Source organism: Solenopsis invicta, chromosome 5, assembly GCF_016802725.1.
Source record: "Solenopsis invicta isolate M01_SB chromosome 5, UNIL_Sinv_3.0, whole genome shotgun sequence".
NCBI classification, from domain to species: Eukaryota; Metazoa; Arthropoda; class Insecta; order Hymenoptera; family Formicidae; genus Solenopsis; species Solenopsis invicta.
In genome coordinates, this window is record NC_052668.1 from 4747719 (window position 1) to 4766595 (window position 18877).

At 31.4% G+C, this 18877-nt stretch overlaps 1 protein-coding gene across 2 annotated transcripts in view; it reads left to right on the forward strand.

The window, feature by feature from the left end:
- The window catches only part of LOC105197515, a 149161-nt gene that overhangs the window by 23726 nt on the left and 106558 nt on the right, over positions 1-18877 (forward strand). The window contains exon 2 of one of the 2 annotated variants that reach the window (XM_011163936.3): positions 17866-17988. The exons of the other annotated variant lie outside the window; for it this stretch is intronic. Coding sequence (XP_011162238.1) covers positions 17866-17988 — 123 coding nt within the window. The remainder of the gene's footprint in view (positions 1-17865; positions 17989-18877) is intronic. 2 annotated transcript variants of the gene reach the window in all.

The window sequence follows — 18877 nt, forward strand, 5'->3', positions numbered from 1 at the left end:
TATTTGAAAAAAAATATTTCGTCTCATATTTTCGTAGGAAATTGAATTCTCTACAAAAAAGATTACTCTTACAATGTTTTCGTATACTTCACCGTATACTTCAGAAGTTATTAAAGGTTAAAGTTTGATCATTTTAAGGTAGATTTCTTTTTTTTTATGATTTTTATAACTCCTTAACAAAAAATCATTATGATACGCGCAACTCATGGTTTTGTCGGAAATTCACTGCTCTACAATAATGGTCTCTTATGATTAGTCGATTAAATTAACTGTTCAAAAGATATTCACCGTCAAACTTCAATGCACACTATTTTTAACAGTTTTTGATTAATAATTCAAACAATTTCAATTTAATTCATGAGTTTCGGGGAAATTTTTACGAATTTCAGTTTCTATGAACATGAAAATGTTTTAAACCTTTTTTCTAGTTTTTTTTTTTAATCCCAAGCATGTTTGAGTACATTGAAACAAAAAATTATTGCATTTTTTCTAACTTACAGTCAATGATTCATTACATTTCGAGTAAATATCTTTTTTGTGTCACATTTAATATAAAAAGTATTGATAGAAGAAAAAAAAATTCTCAATTTGTTTTAAAAAAGTTTTTTTTATTTAATTGTCAGCTGAGATATAATTATCAACATTTTTAACATAATCGTACATTTCTACTGTAAAAAATTTTCTTTATTACAGTTCGGGTATTTTTTGCGATGTTCTTTTATAGCTTGCAATAAATATTGAAATTGTTCTTTATTTATCGTCAAGCATTGGTTATTAACCAATGTACTCAATGTACTCAAACACTTGGGACTAAAAAAATAAACTAGAAAAAAAGTTTAAAGCATTTTCATGTTCATAGAAACTGAAATTTGTAAAAATTTCCCCGAAACTCATGAATTAAATTGAAATTGTTTGAATTATTAATCAAAAACTGTTAAAAATAGTGTGCATTGAAGTTTGACGGTGAATATCTTTTGAACAGTTAATTTAATCGACTAATCATAAAAGACCATTATTGTAGAGCAGTGAATTTCCGACAAAACCATGAGTTGCGCGTATCATAATGATTTTTTGTTAAGGAGTTATAAAATTCATAAAAAAAAAGAAATCTACCTTAAAATGATCAAACTTTAACCTTTAATAACTTCTGAACGCTGAGGTATACGAAAACATTGTAAGAGATCTTTTTTGTAGAGAATTCAATTTCCTACGAAAATATGAGACGAAATATTTTTTTTCAAATAGTATTTAGATACCGAGATATATATTTTTCTTCCTCGCAATAAGAAAAAAATAGAAAACTGAGAGGCGGAGGACCTTCCTATTAAAATTAAGAGCTCATACTTGGAGAGAATGTTTTTGAGGTCTCTACCAACCAAGTTTTCGGAGTATAAAGTGAAAAAAAAAAATAGTCGATTTTTTTGGCCCACCCTAATGTGTGCGTATGTGCGTGCGAGCGTGCGTGTATATACAGGTTGCCCGGAAAATTGCTACGAATATTTTGGGACGTGATTTGGGACCTCAAAAGAAGGAAAAAAAGCTATATAAACATAGGTCTTGAAATAAGTTGTTTCCGTGTTACAGTCACTTTTATGTTAAAAAAAATTGTATTTTGTAGTCCGCGTGGCATCTCTTCTTAAATTTTTTTATTAAATTCTTAATTTTTTTATTTTACTTTTTAATTTTTGAATTTTTTGAATTTTTTTATTTAATATTTTTATTTTTTAATTTTTTTTAATTTTTTGATATTTATAATTACATTATTTTTGAACACATTATTTTTAAATTGAATTAAATAAGGTGTTTAATAAGAAATAAAAATGAAAAAATTAGGAATTTAATAAAAAAATTTAAGAAAGGACGCGGACTATAAATACGATTTTTTTTAACATAAAAGTGGCTATAACTTGGAAACGACTTAATTCTGGATCTATGTTTACATAGTTTTTTTTTCTTCTTTTGGGATCCCAAATCACGTCCTGAAATATTTGTAGCGATTTATTTTGAAAAATAAACTAATGATAGTCAGCGCGGGTAAAAGTGCGTAATCACATGTATCGATATTAAATTCTTTATTCAATTCAAAATTACAAAACGAACGTTTTGACTCTTTTTGGACTCATTTTCAGCGCAACAACAAATAGTAAAAGTAATAGAAATAGTAACCGTCATCAGTCATCAAAAACGGGAAGCAATCAGTCGCGAACGATTTGATAAATCTGTAGTAGCATCTTTAATTATGATAGTGTCGCAGTAGATGACACTTAACTGTATAACTTGTATAATGATTTTGGATGTCGAAAAATTATTTTAATTGAAAATAAATTTTCTCATGGCCGTGTCGCAAGAATTGACACTTCACTATATAATTGTCATATAATTATTTTAGATGTTGAAAAATTATTTTAATTGAGACTGTATTTACTCATGAATCCCCATTCGGGCTGATGATGATTAATGAAGCTTTAGAAGGAGAAATTTTTGCAGGCTGTCAGGCTTGTTATGGACTCCACATATTTTAGTTGCGATAACAGGTTTTATAAACAAAAATTTGACATCCCCATGGTTTCTCCACTTTCACCTATAATGACTGATCTTGTCATGCAAGATTTGAAGACTAAAGCTCTTGAAAAAAATTAGAATTTATTTGCCATTTTACTTCAGATATTTTGATATAGTTATGGCAGTTCTAATAAATTTAATTGACGGTTTTGTATAGTTTTTGAGATAGCCTCACATTAACGACATTTAGCTCGTTTCGCTCAAGAATACAGTTTACATTGAAGGGGGAGGGGTGATAAAACAGATTTTTTGGACATTACTATTATTAAAAACAATAATAGGCTAATTTTTGATTGGTTTTATAAGCCCACGAATTCAGGCCAATACTTAAATTCTTTTGGCTCACCTTTTATCACAAAAAAGAGTGACTGTTTTGAGGATGAATGACAGGGCGTTTTTATTATCTGACGCCAAATTTCATCAAAAGAATATTGAGCTTATTGTAAAAACTTTGTTAATTAATGACTTCCTTACTGAATTTATTTTCGAGACAATCAACATCCGCCTAAAATCACTTATTCATAAAATTACATTAAAACAAACAGTCAATAACATTGGCATTAACACTACAAATAAAAGAACGCGGTGGTTTTTGTTGCCATATATTCCTACAATTTCAGATAAATTTAAGATTATTACAAACAGTTTAAATGTAAAATTGGCATTCTTTAGTCTCAATGAATTGAACAGGGTTACTAAAGTACAGAAGAGTGTTCTCCCGAATAATTTAAAGAAAAATGTTGTTTATAAAATTCTATGCAAAGACTACAAAGCGTCATATGTGGACCAAACCAGTAGGAAATTGAAAACAAGAATTACTGAACATTGCAACCATATTGATTGGAATACGGACAGTCACTTAGTCATTACAGAACATAAACCTACTTGCAATCAAAAATTTGATTGGAGGACATCAAAATTTTACAAGGAATGTTTGCGAACCAGGAAATTCAAAAAATTTTGTGTACACATAGAGGAGTTTATCCATAACACAAAAGTATTTTTTGTTTGTGCCTAATTTCAGTTTAAGGGAATGAAACACCCTTTTGAAGAAAATCGGTTTTTTTTTAAGCGTATATCGTCGAAATTATAAAAAGATAGAGAAAAATGTTCTAAACGAAAGTTGAATGGTTCAAAAAGTTTATAACAGCAAAAAAAATTTAATTTTTTAAAATATTTTTTCCCACTATTTATGTTAGGTATAGGTGGCTCGCCACGATTGCATAGCACCGCCATCTGCGGTATCTTTTTCCTCTCTATGTGCAGTTCGTCTCTCGCGGCCGACACGATTGTCACGGAGATTTTCCCCTCCTGTATTTCTATGTGCAATACACGCCTAGCTAAAGATCACGCCTTGTTTAACTGACCCCCCGAGTGGGAATTATCCTTAGCTCTAACAATTTACTTATTTTTTTTCAAAATTATTTTTTTTTTATAAGCAAAATAAAGCCTATTTTATTACAAATTTAACGGTATATGATAAAGTTATGATGATACATTTCCATTTTCCAAAAATAATTAAAAATTACACAATAACGCATGGTACGCGCACTCGTCCGTATATTATGAAAGTGTCTTTTTGATTTTGACGAGCGTTTAATACGTTGTAGTACAGATCAAAATAAGAGACACGCAATTTTTTATACGTGCTCAATCTCACTTTTAGGAAGTGAAACACTTCTTTGAAAAAAGTCGGTTTTTTTTCTTTTGAAGCGTGTATTGTTGAAACTATAACAAATAGAGAAAAATGTTCTGAATAAAAGTTAAATAATAGTTCGAAGAGTACTTTACAACAATAATTACAAAAAATTTTTTAAATTATTTTTTTTATATTTTTCCCACTACTTTATATTTATTTTAAAAATTTATTTTAAATATTTTAATGACAGAATTAAAACTTATTTTTATACGAATCCAACCATATATAACAAAGTGTCTTTCCAATGTACCATTCTTGAAAAATAATAACAAACTACTTATGTATGCACGTTATACGTACCTGTTTGGGTGCTCGATTTTCCCGTGCTGAAATGGATTTGTTTCATACATATCGTTAATCGCGTATTACGCGAAAAAGTGTTAAAGACAAATCAGTATAGTTCAATGAATATTAAAATAAGAGTTTTTTAATAATAATAATCGTATTGATGTACAACTTAGTTTATTCCGTTTTCAAAAGATGGCTCTAGGTGCTATAAATGGTTGACGACGATAGCTGTATCGTGAACTGTCAACATCTGTCAACTAAATATTGTTTACAAGCCTTTAAGTTTAATATTTACTGCGTTGAAAACGTCGAATTTCGTTCCAAATAAGCATCATTTGCGGGAAGTTTTGATTTTCTGTTTCAATTAGAAGAAGAGTGCAGCTGAAGCGCATCGAATGCTTGTGGAAGTGTATGGTGAATCTGCACCAATTTTTCATCTTCAAACTTTTTTGTTTGACCCAAATGCTCTTTGTCTTTAACAATAAAATTATCATTTTTAAATCTTGCAGAGAATGGTTTTGACGATTTAAAAATGATGATTTTATTGTTGAAGACAAAGAGCGTTTGAGTCAAACGAAAAAGTTTGAAGATGAAGAATTAGAAACATTACTCGATCAAGGTTTCTGTCAAACGCAAGAAGAGCTCGCAAAAACATTGGAAGTTACTCAACAAGTTATTTTGAAACGACTTAAAGTCGCGGGATATATCGAAAAGCAAGGAAATTGGCTCTCATACGAATTGAAACCGAGAGATATTGGACGATTTTGCATGTCCGAAATGTTGCTTGAACAGTACAAAAAGAAGTTTTTTCTGCATCGAATCATTACCAGAGACGAGAAATGGATTAACTACAACAACCCGAAACGCAAAAAATCGTATGTAAAGCCCGGCCAACCGGCAAAATCAACTGAAATCGAATATCCATGGTGCTAAGGTAATGCTCTGTATTTGGTGGATTCAGAAGGGTGTGAGCCACTATGAGCTGTTAAAATCTGGTCAAACCATCACGAGAGACTTCTACAGGCAACAATTGATGATTTAAAGCGAGCTATAGCCGAAAAACGTCCAGAATATGCGACCAGACACGAATCTATAATGTATTTCATCATGCAACGTTTAGCCTCATGTTGCTGTTTCGGTTAAAAACTATTTGGAAAATAGCGGATGGGAAGTTCTGGCTTACCCGCTTTATAGCCCAGACCTTGCCCCTTCCGACTACTGTTTGTTTTGATCGATGCAGAACGTTTTGACTGGAATACGCTTTACTTTAGAAGAGGGTATCAAAAATTGGTTTGATTCATTCTTGGTTTCAAAAGATGAACGTTTCTTCCGCGACGGAATTCATGAATTGCCAGAAAGATGGGAAAAAGTAGTGGCTAGTGATGGACAATACTCTGAATAAGGTATTAATTCATTTTATTGTCTAAATAAATGCGTTTTTTAAACAAAAAAAGCAGGCCGAATTAAGTTGTATACCCAATAATAATAACTGAAATAATAAAATAATAATGAATTTTTTGAACTCGACTGCTAAAATCGGTCAAATATTGTTGGCGATGTCATCAAAGTACGTACCTAATATTTTGTACAATTAAAAACGAGTTTTGAAAAAATAAATTATTATTTTTGCAAAATATTGTTTATTTTATTTTAACTGTAGAACAATTGATTGCAATGGTCAATGTATTTTATTGATGAACGTTGGACAACCCGAAAATTCAGTAAATTTAAAAATAATGTGTGCAAGTAGAATAGTTCACAAAATTATTTCTTGCTTGAACTAAATTACAACTTTAGGGGATAAAATCACTCCTTGAAGAAAATGTGAATTTTCTTTTTGGCGAAATAACTAGTTTTAACAATACTCTTAAAAAAAACCGACTTTTTTTAAAGGCGTGTTTTACTCCCTAAAAATGAGATTGGGCACGTGTAAAAAAATACATGTCCCTTATTTTGATCTGTACTATAATGTATTAAACACTCAAAATCGAAAGGGGATATTTCCATAGTACACGGATGCGTGCGCATACCATGCGTTATGGGGTGGTTTTTAATTATTTTTGGAAAATAGAAATGTCGCAGTATAACTTTATCATATACCGTTGAATTTGTAATAAAGTAAGCTTTATTTTGTTTATAAAAAAAATAAGTAAGTGGTGGGGAAAAGTATAACAAAAAATTAAAAAAAATTTTTTTTTGCTGTTATAAAATTTTATGTAAACCATTTAACTTTTGTTTAGAACATTTTTCTTTATCTCTTACAGTTTTGACGATATACGCTTCGAAAGAAAAAACCCGATTTTTTTCAAAAGAGTGTTTCACCCCCTTAAACTGAAATTGGGCACAAACAAAAAATATTTTTATGTTATGGATGAACTCCTCTATACACATTTCAGAATTTTTTGAATTTTCGGTTTTACAAATCTTCCTTGTTAGGTAATGAACGCTATTTAGGCAGACGGTTGATTTCTGAAATGTTACATGTTCAGTTACAAGATAACGGTCTCAATTTACAAACGATACCGAATGTTTGCATCATGTGTATTTCTCGTTGAGTAAATTATTATTGATTTTACAATTGATTTGACAATTCGTCAAAGAGATATAATGTTAACTAATTTTTATTGTAATATTTGACTCACCGTTAATTTTGTGGGATGCGCACAGGAAACGGATAAGCAGGAGATGAATTGCGAGAATTAAAAAAACACTTTAATTATCCGATTAAATACACATAAAAGAGTGTGTATGTTGGTGCCGTGTATATTATGGCGGTGTCTGTTGGCACCGGTGTGTGGGGTGTTTATCGGCGCTTAGTAGCACCTAAGAGTCGTCTCCGGTGGCTTAGAAAAGCCGCCTCCGCCTTGTTGTCTGGTGTCTGTTCTTTCTTGGACGTCCAGGGGTCGGTGGACAGGAAACTCTGCGTCGGATGGTCGATGTCCGATTCCTCGGGGTCGTCTGGTAGAGTTCCGGCCGTGTTGTTAGCCCGATGGTGGAGACCTGGGTCGTCGCCGTCGGTGTTGTCTGGGTTGACGCTGAAGTTTTTTGGGGTGCATGGAAATCCACCGGCAACCGAGACTCCAACTCCGTCGAGAGAGTTATAGGAATGATTTTTTTCTGCAGAATTACATCGGCCTCCAGCTTGGCCTTGTTTAACTGCGGGGATGTTGGTTGCGGTCGATCGGGGAGGGTCCCCTTGATGAATTTAGACGTTTCCGCGGCAGAGATATGACTGCCGGAGCCGCCGACTCCTAGGGGGAGTCAGTCAACGGGGAGAACACTAAGTACACCACAAGGTTACGTCACTCCTAGGTGCTACGTAGAGGCCTGTACAGAGCTCACTCTACAAAAGCAGAAGATCTGTTAGTCCCAGTTCTGAGCACTTTTATTCCCTATTTGGATGCATCTTGTCCACGAGAAAACAGCCGCGCTCGGCCGCGTTGCCGCACCGCAGCGATTGCGCGAATTGGCGCCTGGCAAACGCGCGCTCGCGGGCGTACGCAGTGTCGGCGCGTGAAATGGTGGCGTCTATCGGAACGGCCGCCACAATTTATTTTATATATTTTTAAAACATGACTTTCCTTGACTTATAGTATTTATACGTTGGTAGTTATGCATTTCTCAACCATCTGACCTTTGGTGTAATGTGTAGGTAAAATGTGATTTTCCAGACAGTATTCATTTGGACTTGAGACTGTGAGCACATGTTAGTGTGAAACGAGTAACGTTTGAGTGTTTACTTCGTCAAGAGAAATTAATTTCTATAGAACAGTTACATAGTTAAGTGTCATCTTAAAGATGCCACTACGAATTTATCAAACCGTTGGCGACTTGATTGTTTCCAGTTTTCGATGACTGATGACGGCTTCTATTTTTATTACTTTTACTATTTTTTGTTGCGCTGAAGATGACTCCAAAGAGAGTCGAAACATTTGTTTTGTAATTTGGAATTGAATAAATGATTTGATCTTGATACTTGTGATTGCGCACTTTTATCCGCACTGATTCTCATTAGCCCATTTTTCAATCATTAATTGTATATACACACGCGCGCTCGCGGGCGCCCGCACGCACGCACACACATACACACACACACACACACACGCACGCACGCACGCACACACACACACACACACACACACACACACACACCATTTAAAAATTTAAGATTTTAATGAAAAAGAAAGTTTTACCAATGGGGATTGAACCGGGAACCCCAAGCAGTTAATATGCTAACACTTCACGCTACGCCGCTGTCTCCACAATGATTCTTCTGTAACAGTACTATAGATGCTGGAAATATTTTATCGTTATTTTCTTGAGAGTGCCCAATACCCCCAATTTGCGGCTTTACTACAGTAAAGGTTTGAGTGAATACTACATTGCCATAAAATTTTATTAAAGTCAGTGACCCGCATGTCGCGGTTTTCCTTTGTTAGATACTTAATCTGAATAACAACTAAATACACACCTTACATATGTTCTTTGCGCGTAAGGCACTTGTGTCTCTTGAATCTGCGTATTTTACTTGCACTTTCATTGTTTGTTTTTTCACTATCACGCTCGTCACTCTTAATCAGCTGACACGGTGTAGACGAACGCCTCCGATATCGAAAATACGAATCATACATTGACGATGATGACGTTCTTACATAAAAATTTCGAGATTTGAAGTTTTCTATTACATTATCTCTACTTTAGGGTGGTCTTTATTTATTTTCGAACAAAATTTTTTTTGAATTCTTTTTGCGGCACCCTCCAAAATGGTTCCAATCTACAAAAACATAATTCTTGCCAAATTTTAACTTGATCGAATGGGAACCCATGTCGCTGGCTCATTGAATATTTGAGTTCCTTTATATTAAGCTTTCGATGTTGGTTTCTACAGCGTATTGTCCACAAAAATCGATATAGAGAATTTTTTTTTTATTATATGTGTATCTTATTCTTTTGAAACGTTTGAGACCTTATAAATCTCATTTAAACAATTAGGTGAATTGTTAATGACTAAAATAAAAATAAATAAATTATTATGTTGTTTAATTTTTTGAGCTGGTAAAATAATCCATGGACTGCAAAAATATTATTAGTATGTTGAAGACAATATAAATGTCAAACATGAATTTTACCTTTTTATTGTTAAAGCGGTTTTTTACATTTAACATTACAAAATAACTAATAATTATATTATAAACTAGCTGTTTCCCGCTATGCGTTGCTGTGGCTGTTTGATTAAATGGAAAAGCAAGAAAAGAGAAAATGCGGTATACAATTTTTATATAAAAACACGCGCGTATTTGAATGCAACGTTGTGTTAAAATTTCAAAGCATGCATTGAAGAACTTTCGGAGATTTAAGATTTTGAACAAACATTTACATGTCGTTGACGTCATTTTTAATAAGTCCAAGTCACTGCTTATACAGAATGAAGCTTGCAGCAATGTTCTAAAAGTATTGTATACTGTACTTTACCCATGATTAGTATGTGTCACCGTTATTAAACGGACACGGAGAGAGTTACTTCTCATAATTTAAAAAATTATAACATAAAAAGGTGCGTTGTTAGAGAATTTTCAGGTATTAATTTTTTATTTCTTGATATCTTGATAGTGGAATTTTTCCTATTTGTTATTATGCATTATTTGTTACAATGACTTTAAGAAATAATTTGCGTGACAAGATATAGGAAATTATTCCCAGCAAATTGCATGAGTAAACTCAAAACTTGTTTAATAAATGGCAATTTATTCCAATAATTTACTTGGAATAATTTTTTATAAGATATATCTTGTCATGCAAATTATTTCTTGAATTTTTATGCATGATATCGAATAAGAAAAATTTCACTATTAGCTTCAAGAACAAAAAATTAAAGCAGGAAAATTCTCTAACGATGAGCCTTTTATTTTATCCTATGATTTTTTAAATTAAGAAAAGTAGAACTCTCTTCGTGTTCATTTAATGACGTATATTGCTCGTGGGTAAAGTACAGTATACAATATTTTTAGAATGTTGCTGCAAACTTTGTTCTGTATAAGTAATGATTTGGATTTATTCAAGATGATGTTAACGACTAACAATTACATTTATAATTATTAGTTATTTTGTTATTAAATGTAAAAAGCAGCTTCTTTAATACAAACATGTAAAATTAGTCTTATTTGACATTTATTTTATTCCCCAAACATACTAATAATACTTTTTCAATTCATGGATCAATTTTAACAGTTCAAAAAATCGAAAAACATAATAACTATTTTTTTTATTTTAATCATTAACAATTTACCTAATTGTTTAAATGAGACGTATAAAATCTTAAACGAAATGCAGAACAACAAGACATACATATAAAACAAAAAAAAGTTTTCTTAGTTGAGTTTTGTGGAAAATACGCCTTAAGAACCAACGAAAGTTTAATACAAGGAAATTCAAATGTTCAACGTACCAACGGCACGGGTTTCCGTTGTCCGATTGAGCTGAAATTTGGCAGAGATTATTTTCTTGTTAATTGGAATCATTTGGAGGAATGCCGCGGAGAAAATTCAAAAGTTGAAAAATAAGGATCACTCTACTTATAGGGCAAGGAAAGTAAAAATAACATTTTTTATATACAATTTAAAGTTATTGATTTAAATTACACAGAACTTGATCAATTTTGTCGTTATTGAGAAAAATTACCTTTTCAAAAAAGATAAAAAAAGGTGCCCCCCCCTTTTATTTTTTTATTTTTTTATTCAAGTGGTACTATTTTTGTATTTTAATAGAAAAATTTATCTATGCTAACCCATGTGTTAATTTTACCTTTAACTTTAATTCTACAAAACAATAGTAGTACTACAATAGTTGTACTTTGTATTCTCATTGAAAAATTTTCCTATTCCAACCCAAGTGGTATGTATTCTAAAAAATGAGTGAAATCTTTAAATTGCGCCAATTATAAAAAGAATATATTGCTCTTTGAAATAACTGCTGTATATACTTAAAAATAAATATCTTAAATTTAATTTAACCTAAATGTATTTTTTCCAAAAAATGTATAAAATCTTTAAATTGCGCCTATTATAAAGAGAATATATTGCTGTTTGAAATAACTGCTGTACTACTTTTAACGAATAAAATGCAAGTGATAGTATATTTATTTTTAAGTAAAACCCAGGTAGCGGTATCTTTAATTCCTTTTTAAATAAAATTCAAGTAATACTGTCTGTGTATTTTTATTGAAACATTTTTCTGTTCTAACCTAAGTGGATGTACTTAATTTAAAACAGTTTCAATGAAATATGTAACATTTAACTTTAAAGAATTAAAGAGGAAACAGAAATGAGAATGTTTTATTAAAATAAAAAATTTTTAAGCTATAAAAAGAGTAAAAAAAACCTTTTTTTACTTTTTTTTGAAAAGGTAATTTTGTATTGATATCACGCGTTTTGTAGTGTTAAGCAATATTTATTTTGTTTGTAATAAAATACATGATTTTAACTTTGCAAGATTGTGAAGATACATACCACTTGGGTTGGAATAAGAAAATTTTTCAATGAGAATACAAAGTATAATGTAGTACTACTTTTGTGTTGTAAAATTAAAGTTAAAGGTAAAATTATCACATGGGTTAGCATGAAAAAATTTTTCTGTTAAAATACAAAAATAGTACTACTTGGGTTTTTAAGAAAAATTAAAGATAAGGTGCGTGCACACACATATATTGGCACTTTTTTTTGAAAAAATATATATACATGCTTACATTATTATTTATAACGAAAACCATTAATAATTCTTATTATTAAAAATTCAAGATTATCATTAAGTAGCACATCTTTAGGATCATCAAATTTTAAAAAAATCGATCTCACAATTTATTCTACAATCCTCTATTTCTTTGAATAACAACAGTAAATATCCAATTTTTATAACTTTTAATTTTAATCTTCTGTTTGTTTTATACGAGACATCAGAATAATAATAATAATAATAATAATAATAAAAACAATAGAAATTGTAAAGTATTATGATAAAATTAAACATTTTCAACAAGCACCAAATATATTGCTAAGATGTAATGTATGTATATAACATATATAACATAGATCAAAATAATTACGTTATATTAAATTATAAACACATACGCTATGTGTTTGCTAGGTTTTAAAATTAAATTTTCGTTAATCGTAATTAGAATAGAATATTAGACGCTTTCTCGAGATCTCGGGGATCACCTCGTCGTCAACACTTGGATCGCCGTCGCCGTCGCCGTTATCGTTACCGCACGTTGTTTCCAGTCGTCGACCGTCATTATCACTTCCACTACTGACACCTCGTGCTATTTTCAAAAGCGTCCTTGAAATGTGCTGTCCTCGTCGAGGGATCACGAGGACGTACCATCACCCGGCACTAACGACCGTACCTAATGCACCGCGCTTTTCGCAACACGACGTGTCTTTTTCGCGAATCCAAAAATAACAGGTTAGGAAAACTGTCACCTTAACTTACCCACTACATGTATGTACACCATTGAACTATACTCTAACTGGAATGGGCACTAGCCGCCAGAAAACGTGACGAGAGAGAGCCATTTCGAAGGGCCACCTCTTTTTGTCAGTACAGTCATGTTAGAAAGTTTTGCAGTACCGGCATATGAGGATAGATAAACGAGCGACTTGAGTGACATACATAAATAAAATTTTTTCTTTATATTTAACACTGTCTGTAAAAGTTAATTTCTTCCTCGTTTTCACGAATTCCGTTACATGCTGTATTAACATAAAAACAAAGAAGAAATTTAACTTTTGAGTAGGAATGTAAGGTGAATGCTGACGCATGCGCAGAGGACGCTTAGAAAAAAAGAGCCCCTCGCATCATGCTATTTCTATCACGTTTTCCGCTTACGGACGTAATATGGCAGTGCTCATTTCAGTTAGAGTATAGTTCAATGATGTACACATATAGTAGTAAACGGTCATGATGCTTATGGGTACGGCCATGTTACATCACGTGGTAGAACGGCTGTATAAACGAGCGCCATTCGTTACTCGTGTCGAAAAGATGTACTGGACAAGATTTGCTTGGCGACGATAATAATAATGACGTGTCTTACATGTAAAACGTGGAGATTTGGACTTTGTGTCGCGATATCTCCGTTCGTAGGACAGGAAGAGAAAAAAATAAAAACACTTTTATTTATTAATTTGACCCCAAGCTATCGTTTGAGATTACTCAAAACATGATTGGTTCAGCCGTTACTGAGATTTGATCTTGTTATGCTTGATGAATTCGCTGACTCGCGTAAAAGAGGCTTGGTCTTTTTTGCTTTGCGTTTATTTATTTATTTTTTTAATTGGTACGAAACGCGACCGCGCTTCTTGATCCGATAATATTCGATGCTCGGAAGTTGCCAGCTTGCGGCGCTTTTCGCACTACGAATTTACATCATGTTTTGATCATCATTATACTGAAAATGGAATAACGAATTATTTTTGTTATTACATTCGTGTCATGTTGTTGACAACATAATGTACCAGTTTTCTTAACAGTTTACTTTTGAAATTTTGTCATTTGATTGTATGTTTAAGCAGTCATTTGGTACATTCGTAATTATTTTGATGTTAGCAAATATACAGCTAATATCTGTACGAGTACACATGCAATACATTAGTTTGTTCGATATACTATATCACGTTGTGTTATCTGGGAAACATGTAATTGCATGAATCTGTTCATCTGGTATTATCACATGTTAATGTTCTATCAAAATAGAACAATAAATTATAATAATATCAAAATGTCTTAAAAATAAATCATTATTGATCAAAAAGTGCCTTTTAATAATCATTCTGGAATCATTTTCATATTTTAATATCATAACAATTTTTTGTTCTACTTGGGTATGTTTTTTAAATTCATTGAATGTGATCTATTTAGAAATTTTTTTGTTACAACATTTTATATTACAAGATTTTAGAAATATTTATGTTGCAATATTTTATGTAACATTTTGCAGAATTTTTTCAAAATTTTATAAATAAGACCTTGAATCGTTCACAACAAATAAAGATAAAATAATTAAATCTCGTCAAAAAGGCCAATGAGAGTCAGCGCGGGTATAAGTGCGCAAATGTTTATTTCTTGTCAACAAACAATTTTAACGTGTTACTTTCATATCGAATTACAATACCTACGGACGTTTCGACTCATTTTGAGTCATTTTCAGCGCAATATCTACAAAATCTCATCCTCATCAGTCAGCAAAAAACGGGAGGACGTCGCGTTACCGGCGGTTGCCAAATCAGCAGTGGCATCTTCCTCGTGACTGTGTCGAAGGAAATGACACTTCTCTATCCAATAATCGAACGTTTTTTTACAAAGATAATATTTAAATTTGTTATATTTGCTTGACTCACCCATCCTTGACTGATAAGGACAACTGAAGCCTTGGATAAGATTTAGTCTTGTAAGAATAATTACGATTCTCTTGTCACAGTATACACTCAATGACGGAACGTGCTCACTATCACAAGTCAGAATGTATACTGACTGTATGTTTGGTTTCAAAAGTCTTTCAACTTCGCATACAAAGACAAGCAGTCGGGGATATACAGATCAAAATAAATACATAAATACGGTCTATAAGATAATATAAGAAAATAAAAGAGTCGTTCACTGTTTGTCATAATGCATAAAAATAAATAAATAACAAGAGTTTAATATTATAAATTATTAATTCTGTTACAATTGGTTAAGTAATGAGAGATATGCATAATGTAAACAATTAGTATCTGTTTGCAAATTAAGGCTGTTATTTTGTGATTGTATGTGTAAAATTTCTGATGTTAGTCGCCTGCCCAAAAAACGGTTATTGTCTAGGATTTTTATGTTCTCCCAATCAAAGTCATGGTTAAAATTCAGTCTGTGTTTGGTGATTACGGAGTGACTGTTGGTATTCCACTTAATATAGTTACGATGTTCAGTGATTTTTGTTTTCAATTTTTGGTCCGTTTGTCCTACGTATGACGCATCGCAATTCTTACACATAATCTTATAAACTACATTTCTCTTATGGTTGTTTGGGAGAACATCTTTTTGCACTTTAAAAAATCTGCTCAATTTATTAAGACTGAAAAAAGACAATTTTACATTAAATTTCTTAGTGATAGTCTTGAATTTCTCGGAAATTGAAAGAATCTATGGCAGCAAAAACCATGGCACTCTATTGTTTGTTGTGTCAATATCTGTGTTCTCGTCTATTTGATTAATTGTCTTTTTATTGATAAGAGATTTAAGACGGCTGTTTATTGTCTCGAAAATAAATTCAGCAGGATAATTATTGGTTAAGAGTGTGTTTACAATAAGCTCAATATTTTTACTGTGGAATTTAGGGTCAGATAGTAAAAACGCTCTGTCAACCATTCCCATAATTGTCTCTCTTTTTTGAGATAAGGGGTGGCCCGATAAAAAGTTTAAGTATCATCCCGAGAACGTAGGCTTGTGGTACCAATAAAATTTAAAGAAGCCTCATTCTTAATAATGGTGATGTCCAAAAAATTTATTCTGTCTCCCCCCCCTCTATTTCCAGTGTAAACTGCATTCTGGGGAGAAACGAATTAAACGTTTTGGGAAGGCGACTAACATCATAAATGTTACACATACAATCACAAAATAACAACCTTAATTTGCAAACAGATACTAATTGTTTACGTCATGCATATCTCTCATTACATAACAAATTGTAACAGAATTAATAATTTATAATATTAGACTTTTGTTATTTATTTATTTTTATGCATTATGACAAACTGTGAACGACTCTTTTATTTTCTTATATTATCTTATAAACCGTATTTATGTGTTTATTTTGATCTGTATATCCCCGACTGCCTGTCTTTGCATGCGAAGTTGAAACAAGACTTTTGAAACCAAACACAGAGTCAGTATACATTCTGACTTGTGATAGTGAGCACATTCCGTCCTTGAGTGTATACTGTGACAAGAGAATCGTAATTATTCTTACAAGACTAAATCTTATTCAAGGCTTCAGTTGTCTTCATCAGTCAAGAATGGGTGAGTCAAGCAAATATAAGCAATTTAAATATTATCTTTGTAAAAAAACGTTTGATTATTAGATAGAGAAGTGTCATTTCCTTCGACACAATCACGGGAAAGATGCCACTGCTGATTTGGTAAACCGCCGGTGACGCGACGTCCTCCCGTTTTTTACTGACTGATGAGGATGAGATTCAGTAGATATTGTGCTGAAGATGACTCAAAATGAGTCGAAACATCCATAGTTATAGTAATTCGATATGAAAGTATCACGTTGAAATTGCTTGTTTACAAGAAACAAACATTTGCGCACTTATACCCGCGCTGGCTCTCATTGGCCTTTTCGACGAGATTTAATTATTTGAAATTTCGAGAGTCCTTCATTAACTCCAATAAAATAAGATAGGCTGAGACGGTCATAGCAAGAAACAGCTCTTGAAAATGAAACATAATTGAAAGTCAATTTAATAATACTGATGCTAAGTTGTATCTAAGATTCAAAATAAATAGAAATGTAAAATATTATTTCAGCACAAAAATCTCGCTGTGACCGTCTTGGCCTATCTTTCAAAATTGTTGTACATCAAATGTAAAAGGTGAAACCTTTCTGAAACTTGTCGCAATAATCGACGCTGTATGAGTACATTTATCTCGCATAGTATGGTAAATTAATATGAAGTGTTTGTATTATTGGTTAAAATTTAAAAAAGGAACATTAACATAGTTTTTGTTACAGTTTTTGTTTTGTTATTTTTAATTAATTACTTATGATTTTTAAATGCAATAACTATCTTATTAAACAATGAAATTATTATCGAAAAATAAACTTGGAATATAAGTATTCAAATTTTTATGACCTTAGTTTCTGATATCTTTGTTTTTTAAAAGAATTGTTGTATATTTCTATAGTTTTCCGATGAAATTTTTTTTTTATATAAAGAAATTAATTATTTGTAATGTGTGTTTAATAAAAAAAATTAATCTTTTTTATTCAGATGTATTGCAATATCATAATTACTCACATTTATTTAAATTTGTTATATTAGCAATTATGGCAGAAATAGGTTTAATAGAACATTTTATTTTATTATTAACTTCTTTAGAATTACCTTTTAGTATAATAAATTAATATTATTTCTTTATTGAAAATTGATAAGTTATAAATTAAAATTTTTTTTGATACAAAAATTATTTTATTAATTACCGTTTTTAATCATTTTCTTTAAAATATAATTTATAAGTTAATTTACAATGTTCTTATATATATTGTATAATTATAACAGGAATGAATTTCTGGGACTAGCTGGCATGGTAACATTAAATAATTCCGAAACAGACAATTTCAACAGAAATTTGACATTGGATGTATGCCAAGTTGATAAGCAGGATGTCAACGATGGAAAAAGGTTTTTACTTTAAAAATGAATTGTTCGTCTTGTTTTCTTTAATAAATAGAGTTTTTAAGTCAAAGTGCTATTAAACATTGTATAATTTACTGTTTTTATTAACATTTACATATTATATTATATGTTTTTATTTAAGTAAAGATTTTTAACCCTTTGTGATTACCCGGTGTCAATTGAACCCCCAAAAAAGCCTCAAGGCTTTATATTTCTTAAGTTCTTGTTTTATGGGACTTGATATGCCATTTATCTGAAGTTCATGGAACCTTTGTGACTAGATGCCAGTATTACTCCCAGCGTATCAGTATGTGTGTAATAGCCGTTCGCGCAACATCGGTTTTGCGTTGAGATTATTTTGACCCTAATGTGATTAACAAGAGGAGTCCGCGACAAGTATACCACCGATTTTAATAAAATTTTATGGTTGTGTAGTATTTACTCGCACATTTACTGTAGTAAAGCTGTTTGTTGCGAAAATTAGGCATTCTCGAGAAAATGACGATTAAATATTTCTTCTATTTTTTTGTAGATATTAATGTTAGAATAAATTAGTTCTATATATACGCATCAACAACCGCGTAGACTCTTATTGCCTATCTTTATTTTGAGTTAAATATTTCTAGCATCTATAGAATCGCTATAGAAGAACGATTGTTGAATTAGCGTCGTAGCGCGAAGCGTTAGAACGTCGACTAGTACGCGTGTGGTCCCGGGTTCAATTTCCACGAATGAGATTTTTTTAATTTAAATCTTATATTTTTAAATTGTTACATATAATTTTAAAATATTTTTAATTTCTTAATATAAATATATTTTTTTTAAATGAAGAAATTTAAAAAGGCTTTCTTATTATTAAATAAATTAAAATTTCTTATGAACACATTATCAGCAC